This window comes from Portunus trituberculatus, chromosome 48 (genome assembly GCF_017591435.1).
Source record: "Portunus trituberculatus isolate SZX2019 chromosome 48, ASM1759143v1, whole genome shotgun sequence".
Lineage (NCBI taxonomy): Eukaryota > Metazoa > Arthropoda > Malacostraca > Decapoda > Portunidae > Portunus > Portunus trituberculatus.
In genome coordinates, this window is record NC_059302.1 from 19,489,822 (window position 1) to 19,512,551 (window position 22,730).

General features: G+C 35.7%; 1 protein-coding gene across 1 annotated transcript in view; it reads right to left on the reverse strand.

Annotated features, from left to right (window-relative positions):
* Positions 1 to 1,071: 1,071 nt before the first annotated feature.
* LOC123498439 (collagen alpha-1(XVIII) chain-like) overlaps positions 1,072 to 22,730 on the reverse strand; it is a 29,139-nt gene continuing 7,480 nt past the window's right edge. Inside the window, exons 12-26 of the mRNA XM_045245543.1 lie at positions 22,408 to 22,560; positions 19,964 to 20,062; positions 19,563 to 19,577; positions 16,836 to 16,967; positions 16,433 to 16,632; positions 16,178 to 16,238; positions 15,743 to 15,878; positions 14,158 to 14,226; positions 11,520 to 11,641; positions 11,111 to 11,203; positions 10,490 to 10,618; positions 10,076 to 10,093; positions 9,492 to 9,686; positions 9,209 to 9,324; positions 1,072 to 3,636 (exon numbers count right to left, since the gene is read on the reverse strand). Coding sequence (XP_045101478.1) covers positions 3,336 to 3,636; positions 9,209 to 9,324; positions 9,492 to 9,686; positions 10,076 to 10,093; positions 10,490 to 10,618; positions 11,111 to 11,203; positions 11,520 to 11,641; positions 14,158 to 14,226; positions 15,743 to 15,878; positions 16,178 to 16,238; positions 16,433 to 16,632; positions 16,836 to 16,967; positions 19,563 to 19,577; positions 19,964 to 20,062; positions 22,408 to 22,560 — 1,839 coding nt within the window. The 3' untranslated portion in view covers positions 1,072 to 3,335. The remainder of the gene's footprint in view (positions 3,637 to 9,208; positions 9,325 to 9,491; positions 9,687 to 10,075; positions 10,094 to 10,489; positions 10,619 to 11,110; positions 11,204 to 11,519; positions 11,642 to 14,157; positions 14,227 to 15,742; positions 15,879 to 16,177; positions 16,239 to 16,432; positions 16,633 to 16,835; positions 16,968 to 19,562; positions 19,578 to 19,963; positions 20,063 to 22,407; positions 22,561 to 22,730) is intronic.

The window sequence follows — 22,730 nt, forward strand, 5'->3', positions numbered from 1 at the left end:
TTCTTAAACATGTTCATACTACTTCCATACACATTCAACTATCCAAGTCCTTGGGATTGAGAAGCAAAATTATTTTTCTTTCTTTAGGACAGTTTTTTGCTGGGTAATATTAATTAGAAGCATTATTTCGATGAATTTAATTGTATGTTTGATATTTTTAGGTTCAGAAAAGTACAACTCCATGCAAGGATGTGGACACCAAGGCCTTGCAAGAACAATCTCCACTTTATATTTTCTGAAGATGACCATCATTTACTTTCACCTTGTAGGACTCCAGCCAGGTAAGTATGCAATATTCTTTGTGAATCAAAACATTATGCCCTTAGATTCTAGAATCTGTACCACTTTTTTTCTTTTCCTCATACATTCACTTGAAACTTTTTCTCATGGACTTTTCTTTTATCTGCTCAATATATCTTTTAAGTCTTGTAATATTCCATTTTCTTGCCTTTTTTCCCTCAAATTGTAGGTATATCTTGTCACTTCTGCCACCACTGTAGTCATCACTCCCTTTTAACCCCGTCAGTTCCATGATGCATCGTATTAATTTTGTTTACTAGGTAATTTTTTTTATGCAACTTCAGAAACTTAAGTGGGCATTAAAATATTGTAGACTGTGGCCATTAATCTCCATAGACCCTTCTTTGTCAGTAAAATAATTTAATCCTACCCAAAACTCAAGGTAGAAAATATAGCCCAGTACTGCTGAATGGATAAAGCACATTATCAACATTGTTTCCATTTCATGATGTCACCTTAATTTCTGCTTCTTGTATGACTTCCTCTTGCACACTTGCTTATTATCTCCTACATACCCATTCTTTCATAAGCTTGCCCATCTTTCACCTAAAGGTATTCATGCCATATTCCATTTACCTTTTTACTTTCTGATTTTGTTCAACTTTCTTCAAGCCTTGCTAAGCTTTCATCCATTTCATACCTACTCTTGACTACTTCCAGCCACTTTTCTTATTTATAATACAATCTTGATTATTGCATTTTTGTCTTCCAATCAACACCACACTTTAGAAGTATTTTCATCAAAGCAAGAAGATAGAAATACAAACTATAGATAGATTTTCACATTTATTGTTCGGAATGCTAAAGTTGAATTCCTACTGTAACAAATTATGACAAAGAATGCACATTTATACTAGGAATAATTTACCAAAAGAAAATTTGTTTTATCCTAGTAAATAATAATCTGTGGGAGCCATCATTGTGCTATGTCACCTGATCAAGAATATACTGTTAATTGTTACAATTAGCTACATCTGATCATTGTAAATATTAAGTTAAACTTATTTATTTTGTTATATATTTACATACAATTTTCAGAAAGAACAATTTTATATCAGAAATTGATTTCATTTTGCATTTCACTTAAGTTTGCATTTATATTTCATAAAAAGTGCATAGTACATGATGGTATATATATTTTTTTTTAAATTAACTTTCTCCTATTGTCACTTAATCATGCTAAATTCTTCACATTACATAAAAAGTAAAGCTAGATTAACAGAAGGGACAACTATGTACTTTCACACTAAGCATTCGTACAAACATTCTGAACATGACTAGTTAACTGCAGGTGAACATACAGTGTGGGTATTCTAAAATGCAGTATTTTAAATATGACACCTGTGTAATTAGTGAAAATGTCTTTCACACGTCAAATATATGAGTCATACAAATGGCAACATTTAATAAGTCAAGCATAACAAAAATATTTTCTTTGGAACTTTAAATACATAATGTTTTCTCTGCATGAAGATATTTGTCTATAATACAAAAGATGTGGATATGGGCTTTTATTTTTAGTGAATATTTTTGTGTTTGGTCTGTACACAGAACAGGAAATCTGTCTTGCATGTGACCTTGAACATCAGCTCCAAAGAGACATGAATTAATTTTTTTTTTTTTTTTAACAAAGCTCTTGTAATTTGGTGCTTAGCAAATTTACCACACGATGATGATCATACAGTTGAAGTATGTAATGCACTTATCTATTACCTGAAGAAATAATATCTTATCAATATAAGAAATAAACGTACTCATGGACTGATTGCATCATGGTAACATGAAAATAGAATTACAGAATTGAAACCTGGCTCAAGATAATTAGGGCATATTATTGCATTTTAAATAATACATCATATAAAAACAGTTATATAATACTCACATCTTTTGGCCCTATATTCAACCTCCAAATTTTCACATTTAAAGGTCTTTAAAAATGTTTATGTATTACAAATGATGTATAACCACTGATGAGGTGAGTCTTATCATTCCGGTTATTGACCATTAGCAGGATATATTTACCCTCCCATTGTCAAGTTGTATTATGAATATTCAAAGTTTACTGGGATGCCACTAGAAAGAGAGGAAATGATTTTGGGAGATATATGCACATAGGATAGGCAGTTTGTCTAAAAGATCTGCAAGGTAGAATATCCTTGTGAAAACTGTAGCACAACACCTACAGATACAGCACCTGAATGCTCAAAGACAAATAAAGCTAGTAGTTTATGTACTCTAACATCAAGACAGCTAAACTACAAACAAAGGTTGTAAGCAAAAAAAAAAAAAAAAAAAAAAAAGACTGATTCTCATCTATTGCTGTTATATGACTTGTAGAGTACTACTCACATAAATGCAGAACTGAGGTAAATATCATTGGTAAAAGATAATGCTTTGAAGATCTATCTCAGTTGTATAGCAGACAACAATGTCTTTATTTATAATGTTATATTAAAATAAAATTACAAGGATTCCAATCAGCAGACTAGCATGCAAAAAATGAGAAATAATTATAGCAAGTCTACAGGGAACAGTATATCATTTTATACATAATTATGAGTATTGAATGATGTTATGGAAATTTACAAACAATGTGTGGAGGAACACGACGAGGAATTTGCAAACTATGTAAGACTAAATTACAAAATAAATCTAATAATCATAATTACAAAGAACTTGCAAAAAAAAAAAGTATTAAAAGTACAAATTCTATACATTCTTATGAAACCCCCTTTTAAATGCTAAATCAGCTACATGAAAAATTATAAAAGGTGATGGAGCACAATGCACTGGCTATGTATTCCATGATAAGTTAATTACACTACTGGAAGAGTTGACTTACACAAAGTGTGTTTCTGTAGCCTCTCACTTTCACTCCGTACAGCACAAGTTCATGTGGGAACGAACATTCATTGAGTAAATGCAAAAGCCTCCCACTCTCACCATCATGTAACAAGAATAATGCATCGCATGGAATATGATGACATAAATAAGAAATAAAATCAAGACTTTTCAGACTTCTATTAATTTATAACTCATTCACCAGGCTCCTTGTAAATTGCTCTCAAGAATTCTTCATACTGCTGAATGGTCAGCTCCTGGTCCCTGGAGGCTGCATGGCGCCTGCGGCGAGAACCTGACTGACTAGTAGCCTCAATGCACAACACTATAAATGAATTCTGGCAGCTCATATGCTCCTGATCCAGCAGCTGCTTCTTGAGGAGGGAGGAAGCAAGACCAACCATTTCTCGTCCATCACTATTCCAGGCATCACAGTAAGATGAGAGGGACCTCTCACCGTGAACAGTTGAACCATGCCATACATATTTCTGTGGCCTGTAACAAAGAATCTTATGATGTCCTCTGTGACTTGTGCTGCTAGAAAGCTGTTCCACTTTCTGAATGAATGATAAGCATCTAAGAAACAATGATGAGGCTCTTAAAAATACAATAGTGACAGCTTTTTTTTACATCTATAATGTATCATATGTTTACTTTTGTAGCTTGTTCTCATTATTTTCTTATATTATTAGTTAGTCATCTCATTTGTTTAATGCCTAAAGACAAACATGAGATTTGGATTTGCAGTATCCAACAGATAGGTGTAATAAGATAGAATGATTTTTTTTTTTTTTTAAACATGGTAGAAATGTAGTTGGGCAGATAAAAATGTAAAGTCTTAAAAGATGAAGTTGCTGCTAATATATGACTGGGTAAAGTTTAGATTATATTGCTGTGTGTATAAAGTGTAAGTTAAGTTGTATTGTTGAGGGACTCTGATCACCAAACTGCAGTCCTTGAACATACTGTGGGTCTGTGGAGAGAGAGAGAGAGAGATACAAGGGGCCCATTTTCTATCGCTCTAACCAAGGCCACTGAACCTGATCAGACGCAAGGCCATGTAAACTGATAAAATACCACCTCATTCAACATGTGATATTTTGTTTGGTAACCATGACACCTAGAGACTTCTGCTGGTTTTTTGCATTGCAAAGAGGAAGAGTAGTTGCCTTGTGGGCAAAACACCATTTGTACTCACTCGTTTATTGAACTTCTAAGTGTAATCAGTCAGTATGTATGTGAGAGAATACAGGCTATTTTGTGTGTTTCTTCCCAAACTTTTATACTTTTGGGACCCATGATCTTAACTTAAGAAAAAAAAAAACACTGCTGAGGAGCACAGACACATAGATGAACAACGATACACAAAGCGAGCTGAATGTTCGGATGGACACGGGTAGCTGAGCGATCTCTATGCCACCTACCAAAGGCTATTCGTATCTTTAAAATATCTTCGTATTTCAAGGCGTAATTTATATGAAAATTTTCGTCGTATGTAAAAAAAATTATGTTGGGGCATTCGTATCTCAAGGTATTATTACTAATACAGTAAGTTCTCGTTATACAGTACATATGCGTTCCTCAAATTGAATTTACCGTATACCCAAACCCATTTATAACATGTAAATAATAGGGAATGCGCTCCAGCACGTCAAAAGTCACCCCTACAGAAATGACAATATTTTCTTCATGTAGTCATTAATAAAAAAAAGTACTGCACAAAAGAAATAAACAAAATGTTTTTATTTACCTCTGAATCGCCATGTATTCTATCAGATGATGTCCTTCCCGAGGCCCCTACTCATCTCCCACTGAGTTGGCAGACAAGGATAAGACACCGTCATCTGCACTGTCGGAAGCAGATGTAGCAGGTTCGGCACGTTTCAATGGTTTGAAGAAAGAGGATATTGAGGAAGGACCAGCTGTAGCAGGGTCAGCATGTCTCACTGGCTTGAAGAACGAGTAGATGGAGGACTGTTTAGTTTTACTTGTTTTTTCATCATAGATTTCTGATCAATCTTGACACTTTTCTCTATGTCATGAGCCACTTTGCTACTCCTGGCAGGATTTGGGTCACGTTTCTTCAGGGTTTCCAGAGCTTTTTCGATGCCACTGAGACATTCTCTAAGAGTTTTGATGTCCAGGCCACCATGCACAGGTTCTTCTTCCTCGTCTCCCTCTTTTACTGCCTCCTGTGATGCCTTGTCCAGCTCTATAAGTTCATCATTTGAGAGAGATTCAGCATGGTTTTCCAAAAGATCTTCATCATCATCATCATCATCATCATCAACAACAACTTCATGGCACAAATTTACTGTCATTTCTGATCGCACCGATGTCATCTTCAGCGAAGCCTGGGAAGTCATGCGTACATTCTGGCCATACTTTATTCCACGCCAAGTTCATGTTAGACGTCTTTACTTCGTCCCAAGATTATGTTATCTAAAGGCGGCGTCACACTAGCACTTTTTCCGTCGTCTCAGGCGATTTCCATCGTCTTTTTACTCTTCCGTCAACTCTTTCCGTTGTCTGAGTCAGACGGAACGCATCGTTTTCATCTAGCACCAATTTTTAGTCAAAATAAGAACTATGGTTTCTAATCAACACTTTTATTAAAAAAAAAATTTTTTTTTGTTAAACGGAAGAATCCTATTATCATGACGAAATTTAAATGAGTTAATGAATATATATTTGTATACATATTTTTTTTCTTCTAGCCTAGCAATGAAAAGTTCCTCAGTTGTTTGTGTACATTTCCAGGGGAGTGTGAATGTGCGATGCTTTTGAATATTTTCAAGGCAACTTCCAAGTAGCTGGCCAAGATGAGCAGTTATATTTCTGTCAGTGGACAAAACACTCTGACGAACTTCTCATTGAGAGCATTAGAGGTCACCGTTGCCTTTGGGATCACAGAGCAGCTGATTACATTATAAGGTGCAAAAAAGCCGCAGCTTGCTGGGGTGAATGAGGAGCCATGTTTGTTTACAATCGACAAGCGCGGCAAAGGCGGAAGCAAGCTTGTGTGTGACGTCCACCGTCTGCAAAAGTTGTCAGTCGCTAGAAAATTGACGGAAAAAGAGTACTGAAAAGTGCTAGTGTGACGCTGCCTTAAGGCGTTCTTGATGTTATATGACTTCCATCATTCTCTGATAGTGGGCTTACCAGGCCCATCTGTGCCCTTTATCAGTTGCCATGATTATTATGAATATATTTGTGATTACAATAGACCCTTTAATATTCCATTTATTCATCTAATTAGTAATGCATGTAAGTAATATCTAATACAGCTAAAAAAAAGGGGGGAAGGGGAAGATATAATAGACTCCAAGGGTGTGTATATATATATATATATATATATATATATATATATATATATATATATATATATATATATATATATATATATATATACACACACACACAGTAAGTCCTCGTTATACAGTAGTTCTTTATCTGGAAAATTCACAGTTACAGTATTAGGAAATTACTACCCTCAATTCAATATACGGTAAGAAAAATACACAGATACGGTATCCGCTCATGTCATCTGAGATGGCCCTGCGCAGGGGAGCAAGGGTGATGACGTCATCCACGCCACACCTCCCCGCCACTCACAATACTGACTTTAACTTGACCACCCTTGAAGCCTGTTATCTCTTCCCCTACACCCCCCTTTTTTTTTTTTTATAACTGCATTACATATTACTTACATGCATTACTAATTAGATGAATAAATGGAATATTAAAGGGTCTATTGTAAGCACAAATATATTCATAATAATTATGGCAAACATTTAAAGCCTACTACCAGCGGCGAACCTTGCAGCAACTGATAAAGGGCACAGATGGGCCTGGCAAGCCCACTATCAGAGAATGGTGGAAGTCGTATAACATCAAGCACGCCTTGGATAACATCATATCATCTTAGGATGAAATGAAGACGTCTACCATGAACTTGGCGTGGAATAAAGTATGGCCAGAATGTGCGCATGACCTCCCAAGCTTCGCTGAAGATGACATAGAAAATCTGTGCCATAGGGCTGGCTTCGATGAAGTTGATGATGATGATGTTCAAGATCTTTTGGAAAGCCATGCTGAAACTCTCTCAAATAATGAACTTATAGAGCTAGACAAAGCATCACAGGAGGCAGAAAAAGAGGGAGACGAGGAAAAACCTGTGGATGGCGTGGACATCAAAACTCTTAGAGATGTCTCAGTGGTATCAAAAAAGCTCTGGAAACCCTGAAGGAACATGATCCAAATCCTGCCAGTAGCAGCAAAGTAGCTCATGACATAGAGGAAAGTGTCACAAGAAATCTATGATGAAAAAACGAGAAAAACCAAACAGTCCTCCATGTACTCGTTCTTCAAGCCAGTCAGACATACCGTCCCTGTCACACGTGCCGACCCTGCTACAGCTGGTCCTTCCACATCCGCTGCCGATGGTTCTACAGCTGGCCCTTCCTCCATATCCTCTTTCTTCAAACCAGTGAAACGTACCGACCCTACTACAGCTAGCCCTTCCACATCTGCTTCCGACAGTGCAGAAGACGTCGTCTTATCCTTGTCTGCCCACTCAGCCAAAGATGAGTAAGGGCTGAAATCCCTACTGTCCCCTTAGCCTTGGGAGGGACATCATCTGATAGAATACATGGTGAGTGAAATTTTCTGTTTATTTCTTTTGCGCAGTACTTTACATTTTTTTTTTTTATATATGATTATTTTCATGTACAGGCAACCCCCGTTTAACGAAGGGGTTATGTTCCTAAAAAACACTTCGTTAAGCGAAACTTCGTTAAGCGAACCAATTATAACAAGTTTAACCCCTGATTTGAACTTCTATTGAGAGTAAGCAAAGTGAGAGTGCATCATAGTACAGTAAAAGGTTTAATGAAAGTAAAAATTATGAAGTTAAACATTTCGGTAGTTTAATTTAAGTCATTATAATGTACACTAATGTATGTATGTATGTAACTTTACAATGTTGATAATCTTAACTTTATGAAGGGAGGAAGAGTGAAACGGGAAAGACACTAACCGGCAACCTGTGGAATGTAAACAAAGTGCGCATCATTGTACTGCATACAAAACTTATGTACCACATTTCCACAAGGCTTTCCATTTTATCCATTGTAGAGTCACGAGTTCAGGTGGTTCTTTTAGCTTGCAAGGAAGATACGGTCTCACCAGCCTTCTTAATAGAGTCTGCTGACTTGAAAATAGAGACAGTATAATATGGAGTCAAGATAGTGGCCAGCACTGCTATAGTTTTCTGGCCTCTCGTGTCTGTGAATAATATCTAGCTTCATTTGGAGTAAGAGACTTCCTGGTCTTCTTACGAACACTAGGCCAATTGCAGGGCATTTTGGTGGTAAGTTGAGCTAGGGAAGACAAGCTGCTGCTGACGCTGTTATGTTTTGACTGGGGAGTGAATGTTGCGCGTGTTGTCCACGAGAGGCTTAATCTTGATCTTGATCTTTATTCTGTAGGGGTCCCAGGATTTTTCCTGAGGCAGGCCTTAGTACCAGCAGCTCCTGGTGTATTCAAAAGCCTGTCAGCTTGCGTGATATGGTGGGGCTTTCAAATTTGGAAAAAAAAATTACCTGGATAAAACTTCGTTAAAGTGAGTTTGGTGTTCGTTAAACGAGCAGATGGTAGTAAAATGAAACCTTCGTTGTGTGAACCTTCGTTAAATGGGGGTTGCCTGTATTTTCATTTCTGTATGGGTGACTTTTGACACGCTAGAACACATTCCCTATTATTACGTTATAATGGGTTCGGTATACGGTAATTTTGATTTACGATAAGGTTTTCAGGAATGCATATGTACCATATAACGAGGACTTACTGTATATATAAATATGTCCCCTCCCTTCTCTCTCTCTCTCTCTCTCTCTCTCTCTCTCTCTCTCTCTCTCTCTCTCTCTCTCTCTCTCTCTCTCTCTCTCCTCCCCCCTTTGTGTTAACCCTTCCACCGCAAACCAGTGTGTGAAGAATGTGGTGAGAGTGTTTGGAGATTGTACAAAGTATATTTTGGTGTTTCAAGAAAGAACGTTTGTATACGTACCAAGTTGGATCAGTGAGAACCTCTTTACCATCAAAGCTGAAAATGCGAGGTTTTTGCGCAAAGATTCCACCTGACCCAGAGAAAGCTTCATTCCAGGAATTAAACAGCACTTCTCCCTGAAAAGAATTAATATACAGTTTTCCTTAATGAGTAATTTTTTTTTTTTTCTTATGGCTATACATATGTATATTGAAGCACATAAGTGTTTTTCTGTACTTGCTAATGTGAATGTTTCTATATTTTAATCTTTGAGAAAAACTATAGATTTTGGATTCTTTCTTACCTTCAGATTGACCACAGGCAAATTTCGGTCAGAAGATCTCACAATGGAATCCAAATTTTGTACACGTGATGTGAGAAGTGCCCTGAAGGTTCCCTTCAATCCTGCCTTTCTAGCCTGTCTATAACATGCGTAGTCTGTTCCCCTCACTCCTCGCATGTCTCCAGTGAAAGGCTCGTTGAGAGCTGCCATCCTCAACTGAAACATGGAAGAGAGGAGCTTAGCATGAATACATATTATGTACCTACATTGACTGATCATTGTTTATCAATACATTTTATATAAAAATTACGATATTTATCCACCACAGAAATTCAAGCAACACAATATCAATAACAGACATGACATGCTCCCATGCTCACCCAATTCATTCAGTTCCAGCCTTGAACCAGTATTTGCATTACCTCACAAAAACCATGACCACATAGACATCATAGTCCTGCTTCTTTACCAAAACTCTCCGTAAGCTCTCCCTTTATCCTCGGAGAGGTACTTGCCTCCCTATGTTTTTCAACAACTCCCCATATACATCACAAATCCAAGAGGTTCTCTAGTATAAAAGACACGTAAAAAGCTGAGTGACTTACCATGTGAGGAAATCCTCGCTGAAGTATGTAATTTGTGGAGAAATATTAAATCATTCCAGTTCCATGTGCCACATTAAAATGTTATTGCAAGTACTGGTATTATACAAGGTTGATTTTCTTAATATCATTCAAAAATAAAATTAACACAAGTACAAAAAACAGATAATGGTACAAAGCATATAAATCTGCTCAGACATGGAGAGGCATTCAAGGATATATAAGCAAGGATATGTGAAAGAACTGCAAAGAAAATTCTTAAATTTCTTTTCACTTCAAGGCCAATAAATAGAAAGTAAAGAAATGAATTATATACATTCACTGACTTCTGTAGCATTCCTTAAGAAAAAAATATACAAAATATTGGAAAATTAAACATTGGAGGGAAAACATTGACTAATGAATAATCTTACTCACCCTGGGACCCTCTACGGAAGTGCTGATAAGGGAATCCACCACAAGACCTGGGGGTTTGTGTGTCTCCAGGTGGTCAGGGGTGGTGAGGGGAGATGGGGTGGTGCTGGGTAATGGCACAACTGAACCCAACTGAAAATGTAGACCAGACCAATGGAAATCATCACCTATTGCTCCTAATAGCAGCAATGACTGATTGTTTGAAGAGAATTGAGGAAGACAAGTAATTTTCAACACTTATACAACTACAATTTGGTGGTTAAGTGCCATTAGAATGGAAATACTACCCATTCATTTTTCTTTATTTTAGTTTTCATTCTCAATTTTAATAAAATTGTATACAAAGTTGTGTTTATGTATTCATTTCATCCAACTTGTATCTAATTTTATTCAGTACACTATTATCATTCCCCTCTAAATTCTGTTAATAATTCCACTGAATTCTACAAGCTCAGTTTTGCAAATGCCTTATTTTCAAGAGCTTCTACATTGTGTGTATATATATATATATATATATATATATATATATATATATATATATATATATATATATATATATATATATATATATAAGAAAGTCATTACAGTCATCTGCACAAAGAAAACATGAAGTTCTTCACTTACTGCAACATACTGCCATCCAGCTTCAACCCTTACTAGTAATGCCTCTTCCTCCACCACAAAGGCAAGGGTTCCTACTGGTGACACTGAACTCATCTGTCAAAAGAAAGCCAAATGAAAATCTGAATTTCTTCACTTCCATGCATCTTAAGAACATATGAATAAATTCATTCCTAAAGTTGCACTTATAGAATTTAATCTTTTTTGCTGCTTTGATTTTAAACGGTAATATCTAGAACTGTGTAAAAAAATATAGTTTGCATGGAGAAAAAGAGAATAGAGAGGAGAATTTCTAGGCTATGTAAGTAGACAATATCTTCAGTACAAAAATAAGTGTCTGAAAAGTGCTATAGATTAGGGAAAAAACTATCTGGCAGTGAAAGGGTTAAAGATTGGTTGAAGTGTGTGTTACCTTCAGCATAGCTTCCCTGTCAGGAAAAGTTATGGCCCCTGGCACAATAGTTGGCTGTGGCACACCACCTTCCCACTCCCCATCTGCAGAGCGGCCAGGAAGGCCAGGTGGACCCGGGGGACCTGAAGGTATAATATTCATATTAATATAGGAATTTTGGAAAAAGTTAGAGCATACTTAATGCTAATACTCAATTACAGTCTGAGTAATATAATATACCATTTGGTAAAGGGCTTATTTACTGTTTAGTACTAATGCACAACACAAAATATCAAATTATAAAAACCAAAGCTTACAGTTATTAAGTTCTTTAAAATGTTTAAATACCTCAAACAATGACTCACAAGAACCTCTTTAATACAGTATACAGTGGAGACTCATTACTCGAACGCAAAAGTTTGATTTAATACTCAAAAAAATACTGATAGTCAAATGTCCACACATGTGGTTGTAAACAAAGGCTCCCTGGCCTCTTCCACTCCTCTGTCCACCAGTTGTGACTTGTGCTGCAGAAGTCATCAGGATAACATTCTCTTGTATTCTATCAGTAGTTTTTCATTTATAAACCTACATTAACAGCAAAGCCTTATTAGTGGTGAAAATATCTGGTAATCAAACGGCTGCACATTTGGTCGTATAAAAGCTCTGTCATCTCCCTTCTCACAGCCACCACTGTACCATTCTGATAATGTATTACTAGTGATACCAGTATTACCAGTATACCGGATGCCAGTGCGCATCCCTAGTCCTGCCGCAATGTTGAGAAAACAATATTCTACTGTGTTCTGTCGGTAGTTTTTCATTTAGAAACTTATGATGGCACCAAAGAGGCTTATTAGTGATGAAAATAAGTAATCTGGTGAGAGAGCAATTGTTAGTGAGCCACAGCACCTCATTAGTAGATTCACAGGAATCATACCAGGAGAAAAATTACAAAGATGTTTTCATGGATGGTGACTGGTCCTCCCCTGACCTCCCTTCTTCCCTAATCTTCTAAGTTATCCACCATCAGCCTTCACTTAAGGTATGTACAAATCAAAATTGCAAAAAAAAAATAATAATAAATAAAAAATAAATAAATAAATAAAATAAATTAACTTGAGGTTTGCTAAGATTAGAACGAATTACCTGATTTATAGGTATCAATAGTTGAACTTTTTAATACTTGAACAGCCATTTGGAACGAATTAAGTTCAAGTATTGAATTTCCACTGTATTTCCAAACTTCACTCACATACAGGTGTTTTATATCTTAATAGAATTATTTTCATTATGTCTTGAAATTATCTATAATATTTATAACACTCATTTTAAGACTAAATGAATTACATTTATTAAACTAAATTTGAAAGAAATATCAATGGTGTTTGACAACTGCCTGCTGTACAGCTTTGAGACAGCGAGAAGTTAATCAATCATGATACACTTACAATGTGTTCATTGGCAAAGTAAGATTTTAATGCCTATGAGCAGAAATTTCATCTTAATTCATACCAAAACTATACAACAAAATTCTCACCGATGAAGTATGAAGTACAGAAAAAAAAACATTACAAATTACTGGGTGATAGAAATAAGAAATCCATCCACTAAGAAGTCTACCTTCCATATTTTATAAAATATTGATATATATTAACTTAATGAAGGAAAAATAATTAGATAATAGAAGAGATGATCCATTGATGAGTCTTCCTTCTCTTGTATATCAATATGCCAAATTAATGATGGAAAAATCATCAGAGAAAAGAGGCAATTTAATGATTGAAAAAAAAAAAAAAAAATATATATATATATATATATATATATATATATATATATATATATATATATATATATATATATATATATATATATATATATATATATATATATATATATATATATATATATATATATATATATATATAAAATGCAAAATATTAAAATTATAGTACAATATGATATAGCAAATGAACCTCATTATAATTTTATGAATAGGGTTGTATTTCATTTATGTATGTGTATATAAAATGATGTAGATGCCTTTTTGAATGAATGACTGCTCAGCTTGTTACTGTCATAGACTTTAACAAACACAGTTACATAACTCTCTCTCTCTCTCTCTCTCTCTCTCTCTCTCTCTCTCTCTCTCTCTCTCTCTCTCTCTCTCTCTCTCTCTCTCTCTCTCTCTCTCTCTCTCTCTCTCTCTCTCTCTCTCTCTCTCTCTCTCTCTATATATATATATATATATATATATATATATATATATAGAGAGAGAGAGAGAGAGAGAGAGAGAGAGAGAGAGAGAGAGAGAGAGAGAGAGAGAGAGAGAGTTATGTAACTGTTTGTTAAATTCTATAACAGTAACAAGCTGAGCAGTCATTCATTCAAAAAGGCATCTACATCATTTTCTGATCACTTTATGCACAGCATTGTAGAATTAGTGACAATGACTACAACTAAGAAAATACATTAACAATGTTGTATAAAAAAAATCTAACCTAACCTAATCTAAGCAAGAAAACCAATTTAGCATTACTCTACATTTTATCTCATAACCAGTCATGGAAGTATTTATTGTTTATCTTTTTTCTTTCCTTTTCTTTTCTATTTGAAACATCAACGAATACATAATATCTGGTGTTCAGCAGAGTACAACCTTGATTCCTGCGTCGGCCTGCAATACGCCGACGAAGTTCAACAATACCTCCAAGACTTCCTGAAGCCGCTTGAAAAATTAAAGGATGCAAACACTGTTAGTGCATGCAGGCAGTGCTCTATTGTGCTGAATGGCAAAATATCTTTGAACTATGACTTGTTGAACATTAGGACAGTAATGAAATTTGTAAAACCTCTTCTCTCAGGAATAGCAGTTAGAAAGTTGAATGAAAAGGTAGTATGAATATCTTGGCTGAATCAGGAACACTGTTTATTCTGTAACATTTTGACTCTTGTCAAAACATTAGAGAATAAACAGTGTTCCTGATTCACTCTTGGTTTCATACCACCTTTAGATTAATTTGTCTCACTCCTGCTCAGAGAGTTATCAAAATTACTGCTATGATGGAGCAATTAATCTCAGATTTAATACAGTTTTCCTTAATCACAGTTCAATATTTTATGTTCTTACTCATATACGTGCTTTCAAAAAAGTTTTCAGATAATGCTAAGAATTTGCCACTGTATTACTGATGGGCAGAGAACACTAAGAATATTTCTGCTACAGCCATCCAATGCCAAGTCTCAAGAGCCCAGTGATGCACAAATGAGGATTATCATCTTCAGAATGGAATTGTCCATAACTACAGCCTGTGTACCAGAATCCTTCCAATACTTATAAGCTTCTATACTTTAACTCGTGAGTTTAATCTATTGACTGAAATGCAATTATGCTTCCTGTGCAGGTGATTATTAAAGCAGAAATTTACCATACACCTAACTCTCCGTTATCGCGCCCTTCTGTTATCGCATTTAGGCGTTATCACACACTTATGAAAATCTGCAAAATTCAGTTTTAGCGCATCTGGTAAGTCGTTATCGCACACCAACAAATGTTTAGATGAGGGAGGAGGAGGAGGAAGAGGTGGAGGGGGAGAAAAATGATGATCATGAGGAGGAGCAGCAGCCAGCAGCCAATCATTGCTGTGTATTCACATCATGTGGTTTGGATAAGGAAGCTGATTGGTTCTGGTCACTCTGCTCACCACCACCACCACCGCCACCCCTCAGTCTCCCACATGGTATTCTATTGTTCAGAGCTGATATTTTAGTAAAAGTTTTGGGTCGAGGCACCAATTTATTTATTTCCTATTTATTCTTCACTTCCGTTATCGGGTTTTCTGCTATCGCAAGGTTTTTTAGGGCACCAATTTTGCGCGATAACAGAGGGTTAGGTGCACTTTCATGCAATAGTAATGAAAACCTCACTACATACAGTACACCACATTATGACATTCTTGTCTTGAATGGTTAAAGAGTCTGAAATGCAGTTTTCTTTTTTTTTTTCTAATCTAATGAGCACATCAAGCATATTTAGAATTATGAATCTAGAAATTATTTTTTTCATATCCACAACTTTGTTATTTACAAAAGAGATAAAGTTTTTAATTCTATCTACTTCATAACTAATGAAGGAAGCCACTTACCAAAGAGTAACATTTGTTTCTATATCATGAACATATCTGAGAATGGTGTCATGTAGTATGGTACACATATGCAAAACTTAAAATGTATATCCAACTCACCTCTTGGTCCAGGAACGGCAGGGCCTGGAGGGCCCCGAGGCCCTGCCTTACCTGGGTAGCCACGGCGGGACATACCAGGCTCACCTGGTGGGCCTTCTGGACCTACAATAGATAAACCTGGAGGGCCTCGTAGTCCCTGGGGAAAAATTTGATTTATGAGTGAGTAATAAATTAAAAATCTAGGCCGACTTCCAACCAAAACGCCCGGATCATCTAAGTCAAAATGATAACATGCATGATTCAGAATGTTGATACCCTGCCATGTGTTTAGTCCTCACAAATGTGCCTTTCATGATTAATTTTCCCTTCCTCTAGATTAGTTTCTCAATGCTTCAAAACAAAGCATTGACACAAGTGGCAGCAGTGAGACAAAATATTGCCCAGCTTTGAAGCACTATGGAAGCAGTGAGATACTGATCTGATGGCGAGACTAACTAGCCATGAAAGTACTAATATAATCCAACACATCACCAAAATGAACAAAATGAACCAAGACCTGAGTGGATTTTGGTCAGCCTTTATTCTTGTCAATACAGGTCAATTTATAATTTTTTTTGGTATTTCAGTTTTTCCTATACCAGAAAAACATACACTTCTATTGTTTTCTTTTTCCCCAAGAGGATACACCTTCCTAGAGACTACTCTTCTTTAGCAGCACTGAAAGAAACTCCAACATACAACTGTACTTACTGGTGGTCCGGGTGGCCCGGGTGGGCCAGGCACTGGTATAAACATTTGCTTTTCCCCTCCATGAGGAAGAGGTGGCCCTGATGAACCTGGAGCACCTGGTGTGCCCGGAGGGCCTGGCAGACCAGGTGGACCTGGCAGTCCAGGTGGTCCAGGAGACCTTGATTAATAGGCTGTTCTTCAGTACCAGGAGTGCCCCCACCCTGAAATATGTTTATTGCATGTATTAGTGAAAATTATTTCAATCCATACATCACAAAAAAACACAGAAAAGAAATAATGTATCAAAATAATGATAACAAAGTATAATACTACAATTAACAATTACACACATAATCTTGCATGGCTTTCACTCAGTACTGTACTTCCTCATACACTAACTCATACAGCAAATACACTCCCTCACCAGAAGACCATTCAAGAAGCCACCACCACCTCCATTTGGGGGTCCTGGAGGTCCTGGAGGTCCAGGTTCTCCTCTTTCACCTTTCACTACAGGTCCTGCGGGTCCAGGAGGTCCTGGCCGGCCTGGTGCTCCCTAAGGTGAAATGCAAATGTGTCATAGTGATTGCAAAATGCATAATAGGAAATTATGGTTATAATCTTTTAAAAAAATATCATTATACATTAGTCCAAGTTTTTAAGTCAAAAGAATTATAATTCAATAAATATGAATGAAACAAACTTTTATGGCAATAAAAAAAATTGAATCCATGAATAAGGACCATAGATGTCAACCATCATCTCAACAATCATAAAACTAATAATATTCTGAAATAAAATATTGCATTATATATATATATATATATATATATATATATATATATATATATATATATATATATATATATATATATATATATATATACGTATTCAAGTCTCAAGCAACATTTGCAAAGCCACTAGCAAGCATATAGTTAAACCTGGTAGAAAACCATGCATATATAAAATTCATAGCTATTGAAAATCACATCACAGCCATCTCAAGACATCTTCCATACTAACGGTCATATATGTAGGGATATTAATAAAGTCTTAAATTAAATGGTTGTACATAGAATGGAAAATTATATCTTCCCTTCAGAAGTGCCTTTTGCTGTCATAAAAATAAGGTCAAGTGATGGGAAAATGGATACAACTACTATGTGCATTTATATATATATATATATATATATATATATATATATATATATATATATATATATATATATATATATATATATATATATGCGCAGGCAACTCTCGATTTACGCGTGTTTGATTTACATGTTTTTGTTATAACGTGGCCAACAAAATATTACAATTAATTTAACTTGCGCGATGGGTTTGCTTATACGCGATTTGGCCCAACCGCATTTTCAAACTGAGCGCCAGACGCAATTTCAACGTTTCCACTCCTCCATTGCCTGCTATAATGGATATCATATCTTAGTATTCATATACGCTCATGCCATGAGGATAAACTTGACCCTGTGGCACCGAGTGATAGTGAATTACTAATGAAATACCGCGGTATTTCATAAGTAATTCACTATCACTCAGTGCCATGGAGTCAAGGTTATCCTCATGGCATGAGCGTATATGATTACTAAGATATGATATCCATTATAGCAGGCAATAGAGGAGTGGAAACATAAATATCGTGGTGAAAGCGACACGCAAGCTAAAAAGGTCACAAGAAGAAGAAGAAGAAGAAGCAGTCGAGTCTCCATGAGTCTCCGCCTCGTCTGTGGCCGATCTCATCTCTGCTTTATTTTTTGGTATTCCATGTAAGATTTCACTTTATGCATTACAAAACAATCCTTCCTTGGAGGCAAGGTTTGTAAAAACCTAATAGAAATGTTGTTTTGTGAACATAAATGCATACACAAGACAGTAACACCACCTCGAGAGGTGGTGTTCCAGCAACCTAAGAACAACCTCATAGCAACCTCGTTACCATCCCTCCAAGCGTTCATGGATGCCATTTCACGGCAGGAGGTTGCTCTGACATTGTTAAAGAATCTTGGATCCAGCCCTCACTCTTCTCATGCCTCATTTGCAGTCTGCCAGCACTGAGTACAGAAGGAGAATCTCTTCAATCTGCCTATAATTCACCAAGATGGCCCCAAAATGTCCTTTATCTTCTGCATGTGGGGTTATTTTTGAAAAGTGGATTTTTGATAAAGTGGTAAAGCTCAGAGGAAGAGTGACTGACTGTGGTGTGAGTGGTGAAGGCAGTGACGCAGTGAGTGTTTTGTTTACGTATTCTTTGTTTTGTTGTTTTCTCTTATTATTTTTTGCTTTCGCTTATTATTTCTTGCTTTTCCCTTTACTTTAAATTCACTCCTAGTATTTAGAATGGTAAATAATAAAAACATGTTAATTTAGCCAAATAAATAGAGTATTTTGTATGAATTTTTTTGGACCACATCCCGCATCCCCCTATTATCTATTGTTTCTTATGAGAATTACATGTTTTTTTTACGCGAATTTTGATATACGCGATGCCTCTTGGAATGCATCTATCACGTAAATCGAGAGACCTGTATATATAAAACTGAATAAATTTTTCATTGTAATTCCTTCAGTTTTATAACATTTCAGACTGAAAAGTAATCCAACAAACAGGTTCTAAAAATTTGTGAAACACAATTAAGCTATATACATATTCATTGAGATACACACAATTGAAGACTAATAAAGTTTGGAAAGTTCATGATGTATGTATATATTTATATAACTTTTGAATCCTTCAACCTGAATGATCTGCAAGTGAAATAATATATGACTACTACAATAGGTGATGAAAAGAATGACCATCTATGTAGGTAGTGTACCAAAGACCTACTCCAGGACTTCTAATATGCCACAAATATCTATGAACTACAAACACTCGTATCATTTAACTCAAACATTAATGCAGTAATCTGTTTTATGAGCCACAAATACTTTACGACAAAGAAATAGGAGTGGGGCACGGCATCTATACTTGAACATGATACTGTAATGAGGGTAATCTGTTACATAAATATTAATACAAATAGAAAAAGCATTTTATTATTGTTCAAGGGAAGTTGCAGGAGTCATGTGATTTGTTGTGTCATAACCAGTAATGCATGCAAGAAATCTACAAACTGAATAAATTACTTACGACAACAGTGTCATTCTAGATCAGGCAGCCATATATGAAATGTGATGTTAGTATAGAAAAACATAATTATAAGAGGCATATCAATATCCTAATTTGATTAAAATATTTTAATCTCTTAAGCAACTGTTAGAAGTGAACTTTGAAATGCTCTACCTTTAACTATGAGAACCAGGGAAAAATTTGCTTTTTTTATAACCTCCTGATGTTAAACTGAAAATTTTAAGCACGACTTCTGCAAGCTATACAGAAAATTCACCTTAACCCCATCAGTGTATAGATTCTGTATATTACATGGCACAAGTTAATCAAACTAAGAAAGTACTATGTACAAATACTTCACCTGACTATATACAAGTCCCTTGTACTACTTTAGCTGGCAAGGTCATCTATACATAACTTACCGGCCACCCAGGGAGGCCTAGGTCACCCAGAGGTCCAGGTGGACCTGGCTTTCCTCGGCGGCCTCGTTTGCCTCGTTTTCCCCGCTCACCCTTGGCACCCTGAAACATTGTTATAATCAAGTGTGACCTGTCCTGCGATCACATCCACCAGCAAGATGCCTTGTGTTGGTGAATTTGTTCCTGACTACACTTATTTATTTACTCTTGAGACCCTAATTAACATTTCTACATCAGCATATCTGATAAGTATAAGGCTATTATTATTTTTTTTATTGCAGGATTGAGATGTAGGATGCTCAAGGATCAACAAAAAAGATATATGAAAACATGAAACCACATAACATACAACTATAGTCTAATATGATAAATTCAAACATTTAGGCAGTGCTTCTCAAACTGTATCTAATGTATAATACAAGCATTTTTTTCCATTGTGCCAGTAGTAAAACTGATTTATACCGGAAACAGTGTATATAATTAATCTAACAAACTCAGTGTGTACTGGCAGGTGATGGCTCTCAAACTAGCATCAGTCCATGGACCACCACTTTGAGTAGCACCGTATTAGATGACACTTGTATGTTAGATGAAAGTATCCTGAAGCTACCACGATATAAATTCAGAATATAAGAAAACTCAAATAAAGACAGTTTACAGAAGATGATATTAAGTAAATCAAGGAAAAAGCAATTCAATAGCTAAATTAAACACACAATGATGTGAATGAAATTTACATGAATATAAATCAGGAAAAGTTATTTATTTCAATGGAAAATTAACACTTGTGGCAGAGCACTTGAACAAAGAAGGTAAAGTTTAAAAAAAAAGAGATGGAAGCTTTTCTGCTGAAATCATTGCCTTGGAGCACACTCTTGAAGTAGCAAGTCATGAGAGAGAGAGAGAGAGAGAGAGAGAGAGAGAGAGAGAGAGAGAGAGAGAGAGAGAGAGAGAGAGAGAGAGAGAGAGAGAAAGGAATCCAACAAGAAGCCAAAAATGAGACAATCACTTAAATGTTATAGAAAATACAAAAAATGAGAAATGGTGGAAAGAAGTGAAGATAATATAAAGAAAAAAAAATCAGCCTAGATTGAAATTGATCTGATGCAGCTTCTTTCTTCAATGTAGACCATGCAAATAATGATGCAGATAAATCCCTGACCAACTAATGAACATGTAACAGCAAATTCTGTAAAAGAGCACATCCTGCTTCAGAAAGCTACATAGTATATGGAACAGCCTGAATACCCAGAAAAATCAAAACAAAATGCTACCCAGTGTTTCTTGTTACACCAATAAAGATCCAGAGCTCCAACATCCTACATTTCAATGTGACAAGAATCCTGAATTGGTGAGTAACTCATTCAAGTAGAGGGTGATCCATGACCAGGGTAGCAAAGATATTATATGAAGTATTGCATTTATCACCAAGTAGAAGAGTAATGCATTATAGGTAATGCCTTAGCACTCTGACTGTTAATAAAAAGCTAGAGGCTTGCATGGAGTTGTATGCTTGCTGCTGTAGCACTATGCAACTGTGGCAAATTTATATTGCATTAGGTGGTGTCAATATTTGTTTTGTGAAGAACAGTGAAAAATGTACCAGTGCTATTGATACATCTCAAAAGGCTAAGGTCTCTGCCATCACTTATAACACAGATAATGACTCAATATTTCCAGTGTACTTACATATTAAACAGAGTCCAGAATTTCTAAGTTCAAAACTACTTGACATTGGCATAATTGTGACTTTTCATGAAAGCTGAATTTTTATGGATATTTCATTTCTATGATTACATGTAATCTTTTTGATGTGTAATTCAATATATCATTACCACAAACAAAATGAGGTTTAACATATTTGATATGAATTTTTAGTACAGTGATAATGGCATGAAAAATCTATAATGAAGATGAAGTATGTATACTTGCTTAGAAACTTTGGTTCTATTTATTGTCCACTATTACATTATCTTTCTTAGAATGCCAAAAGTACAACATACAACCAGAACAAAACTGGTGTTAGTTATACTTTGAACAAATATTAACATGAGTGAATATAAATCTGCCTCAGAGACAAGATGCTATTATATTCAGAACACACATACACATTCTGATGTGCTTAGTACAGAAAATCTGAAGCCCAGTACTCTTAACATAGGTAAACCAGCTCTATCTGGCTTTCTCCTGACACAGATTAGGATGACTTTGAACATTACTTGCGAGAACTTTTTCCAATAATGAACTTATATTTTGTTTAACCCCTAAATTTTAATTAATCGATATGTGTAAAGGCAAGAGCACATATTTGACAAATTGAAGAACCAAGATTTCATGTTTTAATCTGAGATACCACAAATATGATATACATGAGATAATTCAGTGAATTTTCCAAATTTCTATATTTTCAGGAGTGTTGGCCAAACAGATCCAGGCATGGGACTAACCTTTACCACTGTGACATTTGTACCATCTGGTTGGATGACAGTGGTTATGGGTCCAGGAGGACCAGGAGGTCCCATGTCTCCTTTCAGGCCAGGAGGACCTACTGGACCAACTATTCCAGGCACCCCATCCATCCCAGGAATACCAGGCTCACCCTGTTGATAAAGTATGATTTTACTGATCTAATTTCAGTTTTTTCTAAAAATATTGGACTCTGAAAATGCATTTCTAATTTTGACAAGTAGTTTATTAAAATTATCAAAAAAAATTTATTCAAACTCTATCTTCTGAGAACTTAACATTGCTAACAGGTTCATACAGTTGC